We start from the raw sequence: 17,189 nt of genomic DNA on the forward strand, positions 1-17,189 counted from the left end.
CTGAACATCCATGATGTATAAGGTCATGTATCATATTCTCTGGGGTATGAAGCATGAGTAAGACATAAAGCCTCTTCAAGGGATAAAAGATTCACTGGTCATTGAAATACAGATAAAGCATAAGAGTACATAAGAGGTCTGACAATTAAGTTCGTGAACTCATCCTAGAAAAAGTGCCACATGCCTCATTGCTGAATATCACTATGGTCACCTTTGAAGTGCTCCCCTTGGGAAGCTATGCACCGATGCCAGTGCCTAGTCCACCCTTCAAAGCAACTTTGGAACTCTTTCTCTGGAATGGCCATCAGAGCTGTCATTGTATTACCTTTGATGTCCTGAATATCATCAAAATGTCTTCCTTTTAATATTTCCTTTATCTTTGGGTAAAGAAAGAAGTCATTGGGGGCCAGATCAGGTGAGTAGGGAGGATATTCCAATGCAGTTATTTGTTTACTGGCTAAGAACTCCCTCTCAGACAGTGCTGTGTGAGCTGGTGCATTGTTGTGATGCAAGAGCCATGAATTGTTGGCAACAAGTTCAGGTAGGTTTCATCTAACTTTTTCACACAGCCTTTTCAACACTTCCAAATAGGAAGCTTGGTTAAGTGTTTGTCTAGTTGGTACAAATTCATAATGAATAATCCCTCTGATATAAAAAAGGTTAGTAACATTGTTGCAACAAGTTCGCAAACCTAATTGTCAAGATCTTTCATATATACAACGGAATATTATTCACCCCCAGAAAAGAATTAAATCTTGACATTTGCAACAACATGGATGGACATAGAGAGTGATATACTAAGTGCAATAAGTCAGACCGAGAAAGACAAATACCGTTTGATTTCACTTATATGTGGAATCTAAAGAACAGAATAAATGAACGAACAAAACAGAAACAAAGTCACAGATACATAGAACAAATAGATGATTGCCAGATGGGAGAGGGTTTAGGGGGAAGGATGAAAAAGGTCGAGGGATTAAGACGTTCTACTACTGTCATGGTGATGTAAAGTACAGCGTAGGAAATATAGTCAATATTATTGTAATAGCTATGTGTGATGTCAGATGAGTACTAGACTTTTGGGGGTGATCACTGTGTAAGTTATATAAATGTCTAATCATTATGTTGTACACCTGAAACTAATATAATATTGTATGTCAATTGAAAAAAAAAAATAAATAAAGCATAAGAGGCACAGGTTTCAGGGGGGCAGCAATCTCTTCCACCAAGGGCATCAATGAAGGCTGGCTGGAGTTTCTAGTTGAGCTGGTTTTTATGAATACATAGTAGTGTTGAGTGTGGCGATATTAATTTCGTTTCCTGATTTTATGAGAGTTAAGCTAGTAGTGGAAGGAATATGTTTATTAAACCTCCCCTGTGAACCTAGCATTTTGTAGGTTCTTTCACATGTATTCTCGTTGGCTAGACAAGTTATAGCCTCATAAAAGTGATTTTTTTATTAAAGTGTAGTTGACATACAATATTATATTACTTTCAGGTATACAACATAGTAATTCTTCATTTATATACCTTGTGATGTGATCCCCATGATAAATCTAGTAACCATTTGTCACTGTACAAAGTTATGATATTATTGATTACATTTCCTATGCTGTACATTACATCCCCATGACTTATTTGTTTATTAACTGGAAGTAAATACCTCTAATTCCCCTTCATCTTTTTTCACCCATCCCCTACCCCTGCTCCCTTCTGGCAACAATCAGTTAGTTCTCTGTATCTGTGAATTTGTTTCTGTTTTGTTTTGCTTATTTGTTTTCCAGGTTCTACATAGAAGTAAGATCATATGGTATTTGGGTATTTGTCTTTCTCTATCTGATTTATTTCACTTAGTATAATACCCTCTAGGTCCATCTGTGCTGTCGCAATTGACAAGGATATGGAGAAAAGGAAACTCTTGTGCACAATTAGTGGGATTGCAAATTGGTGTAGCCACTGTGGAAAACAGTTTGGAGGTTCCTCAAAAAGTAAAAAATAGAAGTATCATATGACCCAGCAATTTCACTTATGGGTATGTATCCAAAGGAATGAAAATACTAATTTGAAAAGATATGCATCCCTATGTTCATTGAAGCATTATTTACAACAGCCAAGATAGGGAAGCAATCTAGGTGTCCACCGATAGTTGAATGGATAAAGATGTGAATTAAGTTCATGAACTCATCCTAGAAAAATTTACATACCTCTTTGCTGAATATCACTATGGTCACCTTCGAAGTACTCCCCTTGGGAAGCTATGCACTGATGCCAGCACCTAGTCTATCCTTCAAAGCAATTTTGGAACTCTTTTTCTGGAATGGCCATCAGAGCTGTCATCGTGTTACCCTTGATGTCCTGAATGTCATCCAAATGTCTTCCTTTCAATATTTCCTTTATCTTCAGGTAAAGAAAGAAGTCATTGAGAGCCAGATCAGGTGAGTAGGGAGGGTGTTCCAATACAGTTATTTATTTACTGGCTAAAAACTCCCTCACAGAGAGTGCTGTGTGAGCTGGTGCATTGTCATGATGCAAGAGCCATAAATTGTTGGCGAAAAGTTCAGGTCGCCTAACTTTTTCACACAGCTTTTTCAGGGCTTCCAAATAGGAAACTTGGTTAAGTGTTTGTCCAGTTGATACAAATTCATAATGAATAATCCCTCTGATATCAAAAAAGGTTAGCAACATCGCTGCAGCAAGTTCACAAATTTACTTGTTAGACCTCGTGTACATATATACACACACAGTGGAATATCATTCAGCAATAGAAAAGGAAGTGAATGTTTTTTTAATCACACAGGCAGAGTGATGCTGGCGACTTATACACCTCCTTCCACCATTTTGATGAGCACATTAGCTATGCCTGTTTTCCATTGCAGAATTGAAAGGAACGGATTAGATAGAAGAGAAGGAAAAAAAAAATGCTGAGGCAAAAAAGGTAGTTTAGGGGGAGCTGACAATGAGGAAGGGGGAGACCACAATGACAGATGGGTGTATGATATTTCTTGAATCTGTGAAAGATTGCTTCTCATCCACACCCACATTTTTTGTTCTTCCCTACTGGTCTCTCACCAAGGCTGCTTAATGTCTCTCCTGGACTATTTTGTCCATCCTCAACAGTGTTGCTGAATGAATCTTCCTAAATTCAGTGCTTCCTAAAAAATGCTTCCTAAAAGCACTTTTCCTCTTTCAGAAATTCACAGTTGCTTTCAGAGCCCATGACAATTTGGCCTCTGCATCATGTTCTAGTTTATGCCCTCCTTCCATTTATTCATTTGTTAAGCAAATGTTTAGTGAAAAATGCACAACATGAACTTTCTGGTCCAATTAGGCCACTTTGCTCTCTGTACATTCCTAAATATTCTTTGTCCAGTCCTTACCTCCATGACTTGCTAATTAATGCTTTTTTCTTTTTTTTTAATTAAAATTTATGGGGGTGACATTGGTTAGTAAAACTACACAGGTTTCAGGTGTATAATTCTGTAATGCATCATCTATGTATCACATTGTGTGTTAATGCTTTTCTCTAATCTACCCACCTTACACCCACCTACTTGAGGGCATTTTCTTTTTTATGTTGTCAACATTCCTAGGGAAGCTCCTTACACCTAACAAACCCTCAAAAAACATGTGTTAATTAAATAGCTTGATAACTGATGAAATGAGCAATTATACAAAAAAAATAAATAAATGATTAGTGACATACAGTTTCTGGAAGCAGTAGGGAAGAAAACTAGTAAGCTTAACATTAAAAAAAAAATACCCCATTGCTACTAATTACCTGTTGTATGAAACATCCAACTTCTTACCCAAAGCGTGTATTGACTGTCTCTCTCTGCATACCAACCATCATTATCAAATGGTGGATGTATTAGAAGACTACATATCTTTTTATTCTTTTCACACATTTTAAACATTCAAAACTCATATCAGGTTAGTTTTTAAGAGAGAAGAAAAGGTATATTTATCAAAGGCAATATTAACCTTAGTCATTAAAATACGTTTGTCTCGTAGGATGATCATTTCTTTCACATAGCATCACTCAACACTTGCTGTGGGCAGGATTTTGTGTGAGGGGCTGAGGGACACAAAGTAGCGAAAAGGAATGTAACCGGTAGATGAAACCACGACTTCCAGGTGCAAATTAAGAGTGCGTGCGGTAAGTGATGTGGTACATCCTAGAGGCTGGAAAAGTCAGAGAAGATGGATATGAGGCTTGAGCTGGGCCAGGAAAGATGAGCAGGATGCAAATGAGCAAAGAAAAAGGCAGACTGAAGGAGGCAGGGACGAACGCCCTTGTGCTGAATTTAGAATTCTTTAATATGATTATCTTACAGCCGTGTAAGACACTAAAGTAGTCCTAAACCTGGAAAAGTGTGTGTTCTGTCTTAGAACGTTAGTAAGCTGTGATGGCCCACATGTTAATTATCGGTGATAATGATTATTGAACTAAACCAAGGCGCCAGAGCCCTCATCTTCCTGACTACTAGGTATTGGCCATCATTACCCTGGGGCCACAGAATGACAATGCTAAAGAACTGCAATTGTTCTACAGACATTCTTAAATGAATTAACCCAAGCTCTCAATGAAGTAGGTGGCAATGGGAGACTTGCTGACAGGATGCTGTCACTGAGACAAAGTTATCTGTCTTTGGGATTGTGCTGGTCCAGGGAGATTGGCAGAACACCTGCTTAACTTGATGGTTAGAATTTCTCTCACTTTACCAAAGCATTGGATGCCTGACATCTCCTTGCAGGCAATGTCTTAGTCATCTCTGAGTCCCCAGTGTCTAGCCCCAAGTGCTTGGCAAACACAGGGTGTAGGGGTGCCCAATTAATGTTTGGAGAGCTAACGAATGAATGGATAAATGAAAGGGAAAAATAATAGTTTACTTACTTATATTTCCAAACCCTGGGGAGAGTTTTGCAAGGACAAATATATGAACAGATGATGCTCTGCCTAGTCTTAGGAAATTGAATTGAAAGGAACAGCAGTCCACGAAGGCCTCTGCTTTGTGGCCATAACAGGCTTTGTTGGGGAACTGCTTGTCCTTCCTCCCTTTTCGTTGTTTTACCCTCCATTGTGCTGTTGAACAAGTAAGGCCTGAAAAGGAAAGTTGCAAATTTCAGTAGTCCGGAAACCTTTAAGTGTTTTCCTTAGAAACTGAAACGGGAATTATGGGAACAGAAAAAAATGTTTCCATTGTGGGGAGGAGATTCATGTGACTGGAGCAAAGCGTGTGTACAATGCAGGCTGGGTGTGTGGCCTGGATGTAGACATTATTGCATCAGTGATTTTTGTACTTCCTGTCTGAAAGTAGATAAGCAATTGAAAGTAGCAACAAAAGAAATAGAAATGAGAAATATGATTTAATTAATCCAATTTTGTGTTTTGCCCAATTAACAGGGAAATAATAAATTTTCAGTTTGTGGTCTTATTTGACCCAATACCAAGGTCTCGCTGATTTAAATACTCCTGTCCTGATGCCTTTGGCATCCTAATAATGATGAGTTGCGTCGTTATTGTTCCTGTATTTATTATGCAATTGTTTTATGAGATAAAAAAATCAACCTCAGCTTGTAGAATTGAAAAGTGCAAAGTTCCAACATAGGACCGTGGCAGGATTAATAATGACATGCCGTATAATGTTCAACCCTAATGACATCCTCTCTGAGCAAAACTTTACCGTCAACATTTCTTTGTGGAGCCTAGAAGCTGTGTCAGTCCTTTTCTGCTTTCCTTCCTGACCTTTTGGGAAATTTTCTTCCTCTGATGGAATTGTCATTCTGTCACAGGAAAAGACAACAGAGTAATGTAAAACGGTGACTGGCAAAAGCAAGGGCTCAGGCTGGCCTGTGTGTGACAGTTCCAGTAAATTCCTTCTCCTGATTTAAAGGGAAGCAATTGTTACTTAAGATTTTGAAGTTTCTTTTACATTTCAAAACTATTTGGCTAGACATTCTAAATAACTGAATACAGTAAATGTATAGTTTTAATTATTATAGTCCATCCATTCCTTTTTAAAGCAGCATAAAGAACATGGTACCCTTAGATTTCTTATTTTTGTCATTGCTTTTACTAGGTATGCATTTTTTGGGGGGAAAAATCCAGTTTAGGTCAGCCAAGGAAATCCTTCTCAGAATTTTTCAGGACCATTTTGTCTGTACAGGAGAACTCTGCATGTCACTCTAGTGACAGAAGTGGGACGGTCAGCCCATTCCAATGGTAGCTGCTCAAATTATGAGAAAGATTTTCCTTATTTTGAATCAATATTTGTTTTCTTGTAATGCCTGCTATTGTGTCTTTATCTGTCATCTTTTCCAACACTCTTCTTGCCTTTTTAGACTTCTCTTGCCCTTTTAAGCCAGAGGTACCCCGTCTGTACCTGATCATTCTGGGGCTAACCAATTCAAAAATACATTTCTCTTCAATGTTCCCTTAGATGTCACTAGATGAGATAAGACCTGTGATTCTAGTAACCACAGCACCTGACAATTAATACCATTCACTAAGTATTAGTTACATCTTTGTTTTTAAAGTATCAATATGATGCACAGGAAAGCCTAGGGCTTTGAAATCAAATAGGCCTAGATTTTATTGCAGTTCAAGTATTAACTTGCTCTAGGATTTGGGGCTTTATTTTTCACCTTTCTCAGTCTGTCCTCCATTTTCTTTTTTTTTTTTTTAAGTAATGATAAAATCCAGTTTACAAAGTTGTGTTCAGGATTAACTGTGCCCATATCCATAAAGCACCTAGCACAGTTCTACTGAACAGTAGTTGCTCAGTAAATATTAGTCGCCACACACAGCACATCCTCCTGCAACCTCACTCCTTTGTAATCCAGAATGGCAGTGTAAACAGAAAAAATAGCAACCTTGGCTTCCAGCTTTGACCTTTCTAGTCCCAAGACCTTGGACAAATCACTTTACTTCCTTGCATGTTTCCCTACCATATAGTCCCATGTCTACTACAAAAGTTTATATAAAATATTGGATTGGTAATAACTCAAATATCATGGTCTGTTCTCTTAGTGTAAGATATTGCTATTGCTGGTAGTAATCTATCAGAGAATAATTGCTTAATGAATGCATGATCTATTCCCCCACACCTCCCTCCCTACATTGGAGCAGGGAGGAAAAGCCCAGCAAACTTAATATTGAAGACCAGTCCATGCATGTTTACGAAAACATGAATATATAGGAGTATTTGCTTGATCAGTGCAAATCCAGGCACACACTCTCACAGGAGCATTTGGCAGAAGAGCCATTGCTCAATGCTGATATCAACACTACAAAAGTTCAGAATCCCAGAGTTGCAGTTGTCAATGACTGACACGCTTTCTTTCATTTCTTCCAGGAATTTCTATTACATTACAATGTTGCGTGATCCAGTGTCTCGGTACCTGAGTGAGTGGAAACACGTCCAGAGAGGGGCCACGTGGAAAACCTCCCTTCACATGTGCGATGGAAGAAGTCCCACCCCTGATGAGCTGCCTACCTGCTACCCTGGGGATGACTGGTCTGGGGTGAGCTTGCGGGAGTTCATGGACTGCACCCACAACCTGGCTAATAACCGCCAGGTGCGTATGTTGGCTGACCTCAGCCTGGTGGGCTGCTACAACTTGACTTTCATGAACGAGAGTGAGAGAAATACCATCCTGTTGCAGAGTGCAAAAAACAACCTGAAGAACATGGCCTTCTTTGGGCTCACGGAATTCCAGAGAAAGACACAGTTTCTCTTTGAGAGGACATTCAACCTCAAGTTCATCTCTCCCTTCACACAGTTCAACATCACACGGGCTTCCAATGTGGAGATTAATGAGGGGGCCCGCCAGCGAATCGAAGAGCTAAACTTCCTGGACATGCAGCTGTATGAGTACGCAAAAGATCTGTTCCAGCAGCGGTACCACCACACCAAGCAGCGAGAGCACCAGAGGGACCGGCAAAAGCGACGGGAGGAGAGGAGGGTGCAGCGGGAGCATAGGGGCCAGCGGTGGCCCAAAGAGGATGGGAACACAGAGGGGGCAGTCACTGAGGACTACAACAGCCAAGTGGTGAGATGGTGACCCCCTGCCCGCTCCTCCCTCTGGAGGGGGAGAATGAGCAGCAGACTGACCTTCAGTGGCATTGCCATTCTGAGGGCATCTGGCTGTATGTGACATGATTTGGACACCTGCTTCCTCTTTGTCTTCATCTTTATCCAGCAGGAGAGGATTGGTCTTGTGCTTCTTTTTTTCCTGACATTTTTCAATCTGTGATGTTGAGTAGGGTAGGAATGCCTCCAGTATAGACCACTTTAGAAGGTCAAGGAGAGAAGCACCAAAAAGGAAACTGTCTGTGCAATCTCCTTTACGGCAGCATAGGTTAGAGTTTGGGCAACTGGAACCCACAGAGGCACACATGAAAAGCCAAATAATGGCTTGGATATTTGGCTGAAACTGGTCTATTTTATACTATCTCTGTAATGGAAACATTGGTCTATTTAAAGAAAGAGAAAAAGAAGTCCCTTACAGCCCTTTCATGAGATTCACGCCAACCCTCACTCTGCCGTTGGCTGTCACCTTTGAACTCTATTTGAATGTGGTTTAAATCGTAAGAAGAGTAATGTGTTTTGTTGTTGTGGTCTTTTAAAATAAGATTACCCTACTATTGACCATCATTATTGACATCCTACAAAGCCCTGCATCTTAGCCCTGAGATATGCTTCCTATCCCACAGTTTAGGGAATGGGGAGTGGATTCAGGACTGGGGTGCTTTTGGCTCTTGAGATGTGAGCGTTGGTAGGGGCATTTAGGAGGAAGATGTGCTTATTAACTAATGTCTAAGGAGATTACACTTTACCAAATTTTATTTTCAATGTAAGGAATGAATGATAAGGGAGAAAAAGGCGGGAAGATAACTATATGTCTAATATTTCCAAACTGGCTACAGAACCTGAGTTTTTTAAAGAATAATTCTGAGTTATACCTCTTTGGAGCAGTCATTTTCATTGATATGGTATTGCCTGGTTTAAAATTCTGCAATCAGAGAGGAAAAGACATTTAAAAACAATTTGGCCTGAAGAATAGGACATTAGCTAGCAGGTATCAAAAATACATATTGGAGGTCACTAAATAAATCATAATTTTGATTTGGGCCAGGAGAAATGGAACACAATAAGCCAGGAGTTTAAAAAGACTGCATCCTGAAATCTTGAAAGTTTCTAGCCTGGTAACTTTTTCCTCCCCACATGGTCTTTACCTGTTGTTAGACTGTGGCTACAGCTGCTGACTCAGGCGAGAGTGTATGAAACGGAACCAAAACATGTGCTGCATTGCCACGTGCTTCTCATTTCCACTTTTTCCCAACCAACTACAATAACACAAAGGTTTTGAATAATAAGGGAAGAAGTATGGAAGAGGAAATCGAGATCCCTTGCCTCACATTCAGTAGGATCAGAGTGAGTAAAAAGTCTCACTACAGATTGATCTGATCAATCCTCTCAAGGAGCTGAAGGAAAATGAGTGAAACTCCTAAATCAGATGGAAAAGCCTATTTCACTGATATCCAACCTGTTTGATGGTTAAGCCAGCTTTGTATAAGCCACGTCTCAACTTTCAGAATACTCTTTCTGGGGTTGAGAGTCAATCAACCCATAAGCATTCATGGAGTGGCTGCCTGCGTGGAGGGTAGCCTACTGCCTCCATCAAAGAGAAATCTAGAGAAGACACTTCTCTCACGACCCTTGACTTCATCTGTCCTGTGAGGGAGGCGTTATTGGGAATCTCCCTTTGGCCAGAAATTGTGGAAGGCCCTTTTCATACTTTAAATCTATTCACAACAAGGTATGTATTATTAGTCCAAATTTCACAGATGAAAAAAGTGAAACACACTGACAAGAAGTGCGTCCTGGTGGCCTGTACGCTAGGCCTGGCTGACTGCAATGGGCAAACTCTTTTTACTCCATCATGTTTTCCATATGGGATAAAAGCTTCCTGCCAATCATGCAAGAATCCAGCTGTCATTGCTTAGAAGTGTATGTCTCTATCCCGGGTGGCTGCCACCACTGTGACAGCACTAAGCTGTCAGTGACTCAGAGCCATGCTGCCTTGAGTAAGTCCAGCCCTCTCCACATCACCTACCCATCAATGAGCTGAGAGATTAATGGCATTTTAGGTCATTGTACTTTTTGAGCCATATATGAGGATGAGTTAAAGGGGCCAAGTAAATGTTGCTTGCTAGTTGGTAGAGATTAGTCCAACAAAATATTGTTTCCTTTTCCAATGATTTGTTCCTAAATTAGGGAGGGAAGGAGGATTACATCTGGGATTAATGAGCATATCTCTCTCTCTCTCTCTCTCTCTCTCTCTCTCTCTCTCTCTCTCTCTTCACATTTCGATGTTAGGATACAATGTTCTGTCTAGAATGGCAGGACAGCAAATTATCCTTCTGCCTGCCACTATGACACACGCACGCACACGTGCACACAAATAACAACCCAGTGTTTTGCTACGGGGAGAATCAAACCAGGTTAGAAAGTATTCAGATTGTTTCTTTGAAACTCACTTTAAATTTTTGGCAGAGAATCCATGCATAGCTGAGACTTGGAGGCAGCCCCTGCTAACTTCACACTGTTCCTTAGGCAACACAGGATTTATAGGAAAAGGTTTTCCACGGCCTTGCTGTTAAAGGCGTGATGTATGGTGCTCCACTGGAGACCAGTATCAGGATGTGCAGAGGAGAAACCATCTCTTTGTGTTGTCCTGAGGCCAGTGCTGAGCAAATTAAAAAAGACCAACAAGGGCTTCCTCCTCAGGTCATTTCACTCTAAAGCAGCACACTTGTCATATCCCTGGGGTCCTATGTTGATAGAAACGAAGAGGTAGGGACGCAGTTTGTTCTTTGAACATTGACTGCACACCTACCTGCTGAATGAAGCCCAGGGAAGTGATGCCTTCAGAAGGCATCTGGGCCTAAGGCTCCATGGGAAGTCAGCAGCCTTAAGATCCCAATCCAAATCAATTCCAAATATATTAGTGTTAAAAAGCCAAAAAGAAGGGAAAAAATTTCCCCAGGGAGTTCTACCTCCTATTGATTCCTGCAACACCCAGGTAGACATTCCTCTTCTTCTCTTGGCAATGGCGGCTCCAGTCACCAGATTGGAATGAGGTGTCTGATTAAATAATTGTTATTTATTATTATTATTGACTAAGGTACATACTACCTATTCTGCCTCCTTCTCATTGTTTGGTAGCCTTCTCTTGGTAACTGGAGGAAAACTGCCCTGAGAATTATTTGGATTCTCTTTCTAATAATTAGCAACATTAGCAATTACTGTTAGGCAACAGTTAAGGATAATCATGTGTGCCATAAAAAATTAGGAAAATGTGCTTTTTATTATATAAAGGCAATAACTTTGTCACAAATAGTTTGATCAAAGTCTTGAACTATGAGGATTTCTTCAAAAGTCTGTCTAGAGGCCCTATGACTCTGGGAAAGAAGGTCTACCAGCTAGACCTAGCAAAGAGTTGAGCACAGATCACTGAAAAGTAAATATAAGTCCATTGGATAGGATTCCCATTTGGAAGAGGAACTCAAAATACTAGTGACTTCAATAAGATTGAAGTGGGTACTGTCTGACTTAGAAGACAAACTGGTCGGTAACACTGGTGTGTGACGTTACCGGAAGCCCTGTCTTGATTTTTCATCCCAATGTGCAGCTTCCAACTCATGGTCCAAGATGACTGCTGCAGCTCCTGCCATCTCATTTGCATTTAAGACAGCAGAGAGGGAATGGAAAGGAGTTGCGTATATCACTTCTAGTCACATCTGATGGGCTAGGGCCTAGTCATTAGCTACATTTGCCTGCAAAGAAAGCCAGGAAGCATCTCTATTATTGGTTGCCATGTGCCTTGATAAATATGAGGGTTCTATTGTCAAAGAAACAATGTGAAAATTAATACTGATAAAAACTATCAGTATCTGACACAAAAGGGAATTGAAAAATATTTCAAGTGCTTTTCAATGTCATCTGTTTTGTCATGTTTTACAAAGGATACGATTAAAATTCATTTCTTTGTATAGTAGTTAATGCTTTTCAAAACATTTTCACATTTAGTATCTCAGTGATCTTCACTATATTCTTGTATGTTAAATGGGACTTCTAGTCATTACCCATTGGATAGTTTGACACGGAGATTCAGAGGTATCAAAAGATTTCCCCAAAATTCTAGTTTACTATCTAGAAAGTTGCTCATAGCCCCAGTCTTTGAATTTCATAGCCTTTCCTACTACTTATGCTGCTCGGCATCAGTATTGGGGTTGGGAATTGCTAGAATATGAAATCTAAATCTTTATTGATATGTATCTTTCCTTACCTTCTCATGGAACTGCAGTGACTTAGATAATGCCAAGGAGACTGGTGGAGTTGTCCCTTCACCCCCTCCTCCAGTGAAGGAGCCTGTTTTTTGGAGATCGAGAAGCATAGGCACTCAAACACCTCCTGTTGGATGTCCACCCCATCACATACAAAAACTATTCAAGATGAAGGCCGAGGACATATGCTCACACCTCCTTAGGGAAGCTCAGTGTTAGAAATATTTAGAATTAGTAGGAGCCTGAATAGTGAAGCATAAGGGGTGATCAATAGAACCCCTGCTCTAAACATTTCCCTTCCTCTCTGCATTTTCCCTAGGTCCCTGGAATTTTATCAGCAACTTATTGCTTTAGTTCTTAGAGGTGTACTTTTTTGGTGTTAAATGAGTCCCTTTGTACAATTGCTGGAAAGAGGAAATGCTTTAAGGTGTCATAAGTTAACATCACACAGAGAGTTTATCTGATTCCTTTTCAACTATGACTTCCAGCTGAGAAGAAAGTCCTGTATAATGGGATCATGCAGAGGTGGAGGTTAGGGAGTGGAGGGGTAACTATATTAAAAAAGTAGGGCCCCTACAAAGGAAGCGGATCTTGCAAAGGAAGAAAGATGAGGAATTACATATGTACTAGTAAATAATGAAAAATGGAAAGAGACTAAAATACAGCTTCTGCCCTCAAGAATAAGGGGAGGCTGGAGACTAATTCTTTTGTCCATTTAAAAGAGCAAAAAAGAGGACATGAATCTCCTGAAGCAGGACCAGAGCATTGGGACAGTTTTAGGGACTGAAAGAAAGGCTGACTGAGTTGGAGGCGTTGGATCAAAGAGAAAGCTGGGTCAGACATAGGCAGAGAATAACCTGATCTGATCACAACAGTGTCTCCAAGGTTTTCCTCTCTCATTGTGCCTCCACCAGGCGTCAGAACTGTAGCTGAAAGTCTCCAGGCTGGATGTCAGGGCTGGCTGAAGTCTAATAACTACCCACTTGTGTCACCTCTGGGGAACATGCAAAGGTTCTTTCTCCAAGGCACTTTCAGCTTTTCTCCTTGTCCCCTTCCTCCATCTCTACTGGACATAAGCCTGCTCTTCTCTCATCACATTCACCTGGACACATCTGAACTGATTCCCAAAACTTTGAATTAACCCTCTGGGCCAGGGGGGGAAGGGTTCTGAGAGCTGTGTGTTTTGTAGCCTAATGGATGGAATGCACGTGGACCCATCTTCATGACACATTGACAGACCCAACCGACCTTGCAGAGGTGCTGAGATTTCCAGCGGACTGGCCTCACTATGAACACCAGCAACATCTGCAAGAAAAATGCCCCCGAACTTCCAGGCAAGGACTTGAGGTAACCTAACAGAACTGCGGATCTGAGAATATGGAAGCACAGATGTTTCTTGAGCTTATATTCCAAATTGTCTATGGAAAAGAGTGCAACTGTCATCTTTTGACACAGTAAGTGGAAACTCTGTGAGTTCCATGTTCTGCTGTACTGTAGGAACTCATCAAAGGGCCAGATGTCAGTGCTGAAAAACTTCAGTTCCTGCCAGGGAAAACCATGTTCTGAGGAAGCAGAGTTTGTGTGATTTAGTCATTGTCAGAGTTGTCTCCCACCAACCTGTCGTTATTTTTTTAAATCATGTAATCATCTATTCTTTCCTTCTTCCCGCTCCCCACCCCCGGAAGTACTTTTTTGGATTTTGCTTGCATTATTTTTCATTTAATGTATCAAAGATTTAAAAAAAAAAGTGTTGGAAAGAAAAATCTGGTGCCCCATTTTAGATGTAAAGATAGTTCTTCAATAGATAGTAAATTATTTCTTCTAAGAGATATTTCCTTTTGTTTCTGTGCAATAATATGTATGAACTTGGGTACTAGGAGATTGTATTGTGACATTATCAATCCTTACTGATATTTAAAAATGATAGTTTGTAGAACTGAGGATTTCCATTGATGTGAAGCACAATTTAATGAATAAGTTAATATATTAAACTGTTGTGGTGTCAAAAACAATTGTTTCCCCCCCCTTAATTTTGTCAGACGTTTTTGCAAAATGAGAAAAGCTGGTTAAATACTTTAAGGGATTTGTGGAAATTGAATCCACAGGATCAGCTTTGTCAAACTCAAAGATTCATGCTTTGGATACAAATGTAGTTATTGGATGTGAAACTTTAAAAGCATACAGAAAGAAAAGAAAATACAGATTGAAGCAATTTAAAATGTCTGAGGCCAGGGAGGATTTCACAGGCTCTCAAACACGTAAGCTTCTAAAATCGTGGTTCTCAGTAACCCTCTCCATTCATTGCATACTCCAGGACATTGAAATTCACTGTGAAAAGTGCAAAAGCAACCTGAAGATGAAAGAATGAGGAAAAGATTTGAGAAAGAGTGGTGGGAAAGAAAAACAGGAATTGGAGCAAAGGATTTTGGAACTGAGTCTACAAGGAAGGAAAAGAGGTAGGGAGGAAAGGGAAGAGAGAGAATTTGGGGCGGGGAGAGACAGAGAACAAGAATGGAAGAAGAAAAACACAACAGCAATGAAAATTAACATGGGTTCACAATTTCAAAGCGTATGGTTTGTCAGAAATTTTAAAACATATGACTAGTGTCTATAACATAAGCAAAGAAAAAGTGAATAAATAAGCTAACATGTTAAACTGTTGTGGTGTCTAGAAAAATTGTTTTTCCTTCATGATTTTGTTAGACATTTTTGCAAAATGAGAAAAGTTGGTTAAACGCTTAAAGGGATTTATGGAAATTGAATCCACAGAATCAGCTTTGTCAAACTGAAACTTCTAGTACAGAAAAGTTGCTTCATTTAAAAATCCCTTGAATTATGCAATTTACTATTTTGTTTGCATTCTATAGAAGTGGTATTGTAGATTCCTTCCTTGCTTATAGATGAGTGATGTTAGAAAAATGTCATTGCACTATGTCCCTCTAACTAGTAGGAACATATGAAAGGGACGTTGATTCTAGAACAATTGAAATAGTCATAGGAAAGGCTCCAAAAATAATAGAAGTTAAATACAAACATAGCTGCATACAGGCACACGCACACATTTTGGGAACCCCTATCTTCCAAGAAAAAAACTCACATAAGTTCAAAGAAGGTTGAAGGAAAACTCAAGATTTACTTTTTCCCCTCATTCACCTTGAAAATAGTGTTGAAAATAAGATTTAAAAAATATCAAAATATTGAAAATCTGCTCTCAATCTAGTAATGTTTTACTATCACAGATCAGTTTTTATATTAAATATAAATTTGAAAATTAATGATGTCTAATTCTGTATAATTATTTCTGTATTTTATAAACAATGTCAATTGTGTTTTTTTTTACGATTACAAAGTAGTACATGATCTTAGATAATTTGGAAAATACAAGCTATTGAAAAATCCATACATTTTAGAGCCAAATCATGACATTATTTTTTATGTATTTATTTTCATATTTTTATATATTAGCAATTAGAATACAATTTTAAATAACAAAATTTTAAATAACAAATGTTTTAGGAAATTAGAATCATACAATCTAGGCAATGTAAGTACATATATTAATATCTTAATGCCCATTCTTTGAACACAGCATTTTAGTAGCGGCATTTTAGTATGGCAATTTTATCATTCCCATATTTTAGGGCTTTCTGGTCATTATCAATTTTTCTAATATAAATAACACTGGAATGAATATATTTGTACATAAATAGAATCTACATAAGTGTCTTTGTATACCTGTGGAGAGAAGACAGTGAACTATTTGATTGTATCTTTCTAATAACTCCAAAATAAAAAATACTCAAGAGTGTCTAAATTATGTAGATGCAGCTAAATGAGTTGGAAAAAATAAAATTGAACCTTATCCATATACTCAAAGAAAGTTCTATGTATCTCTCCAGAACCACCTTCCTGGCCCTGGGCTGAAGGTCTCATTCCCCCAAGATGTTGGGAGTGTTGGTTGCTGGCTAACAGCTCTCAGCTGTTTCTCTCAAGGACTTTGCCCTCCTGCAGTCACATCACCTTTTGGGGCCAGGCCATCTAGATGACACTGCTATGGAGGCAAAGGCCAGGTCTTTTGACTGGCGATATCTCAGCTCCAAAGGACTTGGGGGCAGCAAAGGACCCCAGGTCACTTCCTGCCTCTGACACTGCTGTGGCCTTCACTCCCCCACAGCTTGTCCCCAATCAGCTTTCCACACACACACATCTCCACCGCAGACTCTCCTCTCCAAGGACCTAGGTTGGCCCAAGTTCTAGCCTCCACAGCCTTCTGCCGCATTTCTTCTTTGTTCTAGCACCTGCAGATTTCCCTTCCTGTCTTTTGAAGCTCAGCTTTGTTTTGAAATTTTATTTTGTCATCTTTTGTCCAACATTTCCACTTGTTTACGGCTGAAAGAGGAATCTGTGTAGCCCAGTCTGTTAAGTTCCTAGAAGCAAGTCTGTTCTCAAATTTTTGAATCTCCTTTGATTCTGTGTTTCCGTTGCTTTTTCATTACTCGGCACTTCATCTCATTCTATTTCAAGACTCCAGATTTTCACAATTAACTTTCACCCCTTTTCTACTTTGGGGGACTTTACTCTCTGTTTGCTTAACCTCTCTCTCTCTCTCTTTGTATTTACTCCCTTTAATAATATTTTTCTTTTCTTATTTGTGTTTACGTTTTATATATTTTACTTTATCTTTCCAATTCCTTTTTTACAATTTATTTTATTTTTTAAGATTTTTATTAAAGTATAGCTAACATACAATATTATATTAGTTTCACGTGTACACCATAGTTATTCAACATTTATATACCTAACGAGGTGTTCACCATGATAAACCCAGCAACCATCT

General features: G+C 39.4%; 1 protein-coding gene across 3 annotated transcripts in view; it reads left to right on the forward strand.

Moving 5' to 3' along the window:
- Positions 1-15,013, forward strand: part of HS6ST3 (heparan sulfate 6-O-sulfotransferase 3) — a 610,436-nt gene extending 595,423 nt beyond the window's left edge. Inside the window, exons 2-3 of one of the 3 annotated variants that reach the window (XR_002137803.2) lie at positions 7,356-10,153; positions 13,267-15,013. Coding sequence is in view for 1 of the 3 variants with exons in the window: in XM_019737183.2 (XP_019592742.2) it covers positions 7,356-8,064 (709 nt within the window). In the remaining 2 variants the exon portion in view is untranslated. Of the gene's footprint in view, positions 1-7,355 lie in introns of all 3 variants that reach the window. The other 2 variants (XR_002137804.2, XM_019737183.2) reach the window with 2 other exon arrangements.
- The last annotated feature ends 2,176 nt before the right edge of the window (positions 15,014-17,189 follow it).

The sequence above is a fragment of the Rhinolophus sinicus genome, linkage group LG04, assembly GCF_036562045.2.
Source record: "Rhinolophus sinicus isolate RSC01 linkage group LG04, ASM3656204v1, whole genome shotgun sequence".
NCBI lineage: Eukaryota > Metazoa > Chordata > Mammalia > Chiroptera > Rhinolophidae > Rhinolophus > Rhinolophus sinicus.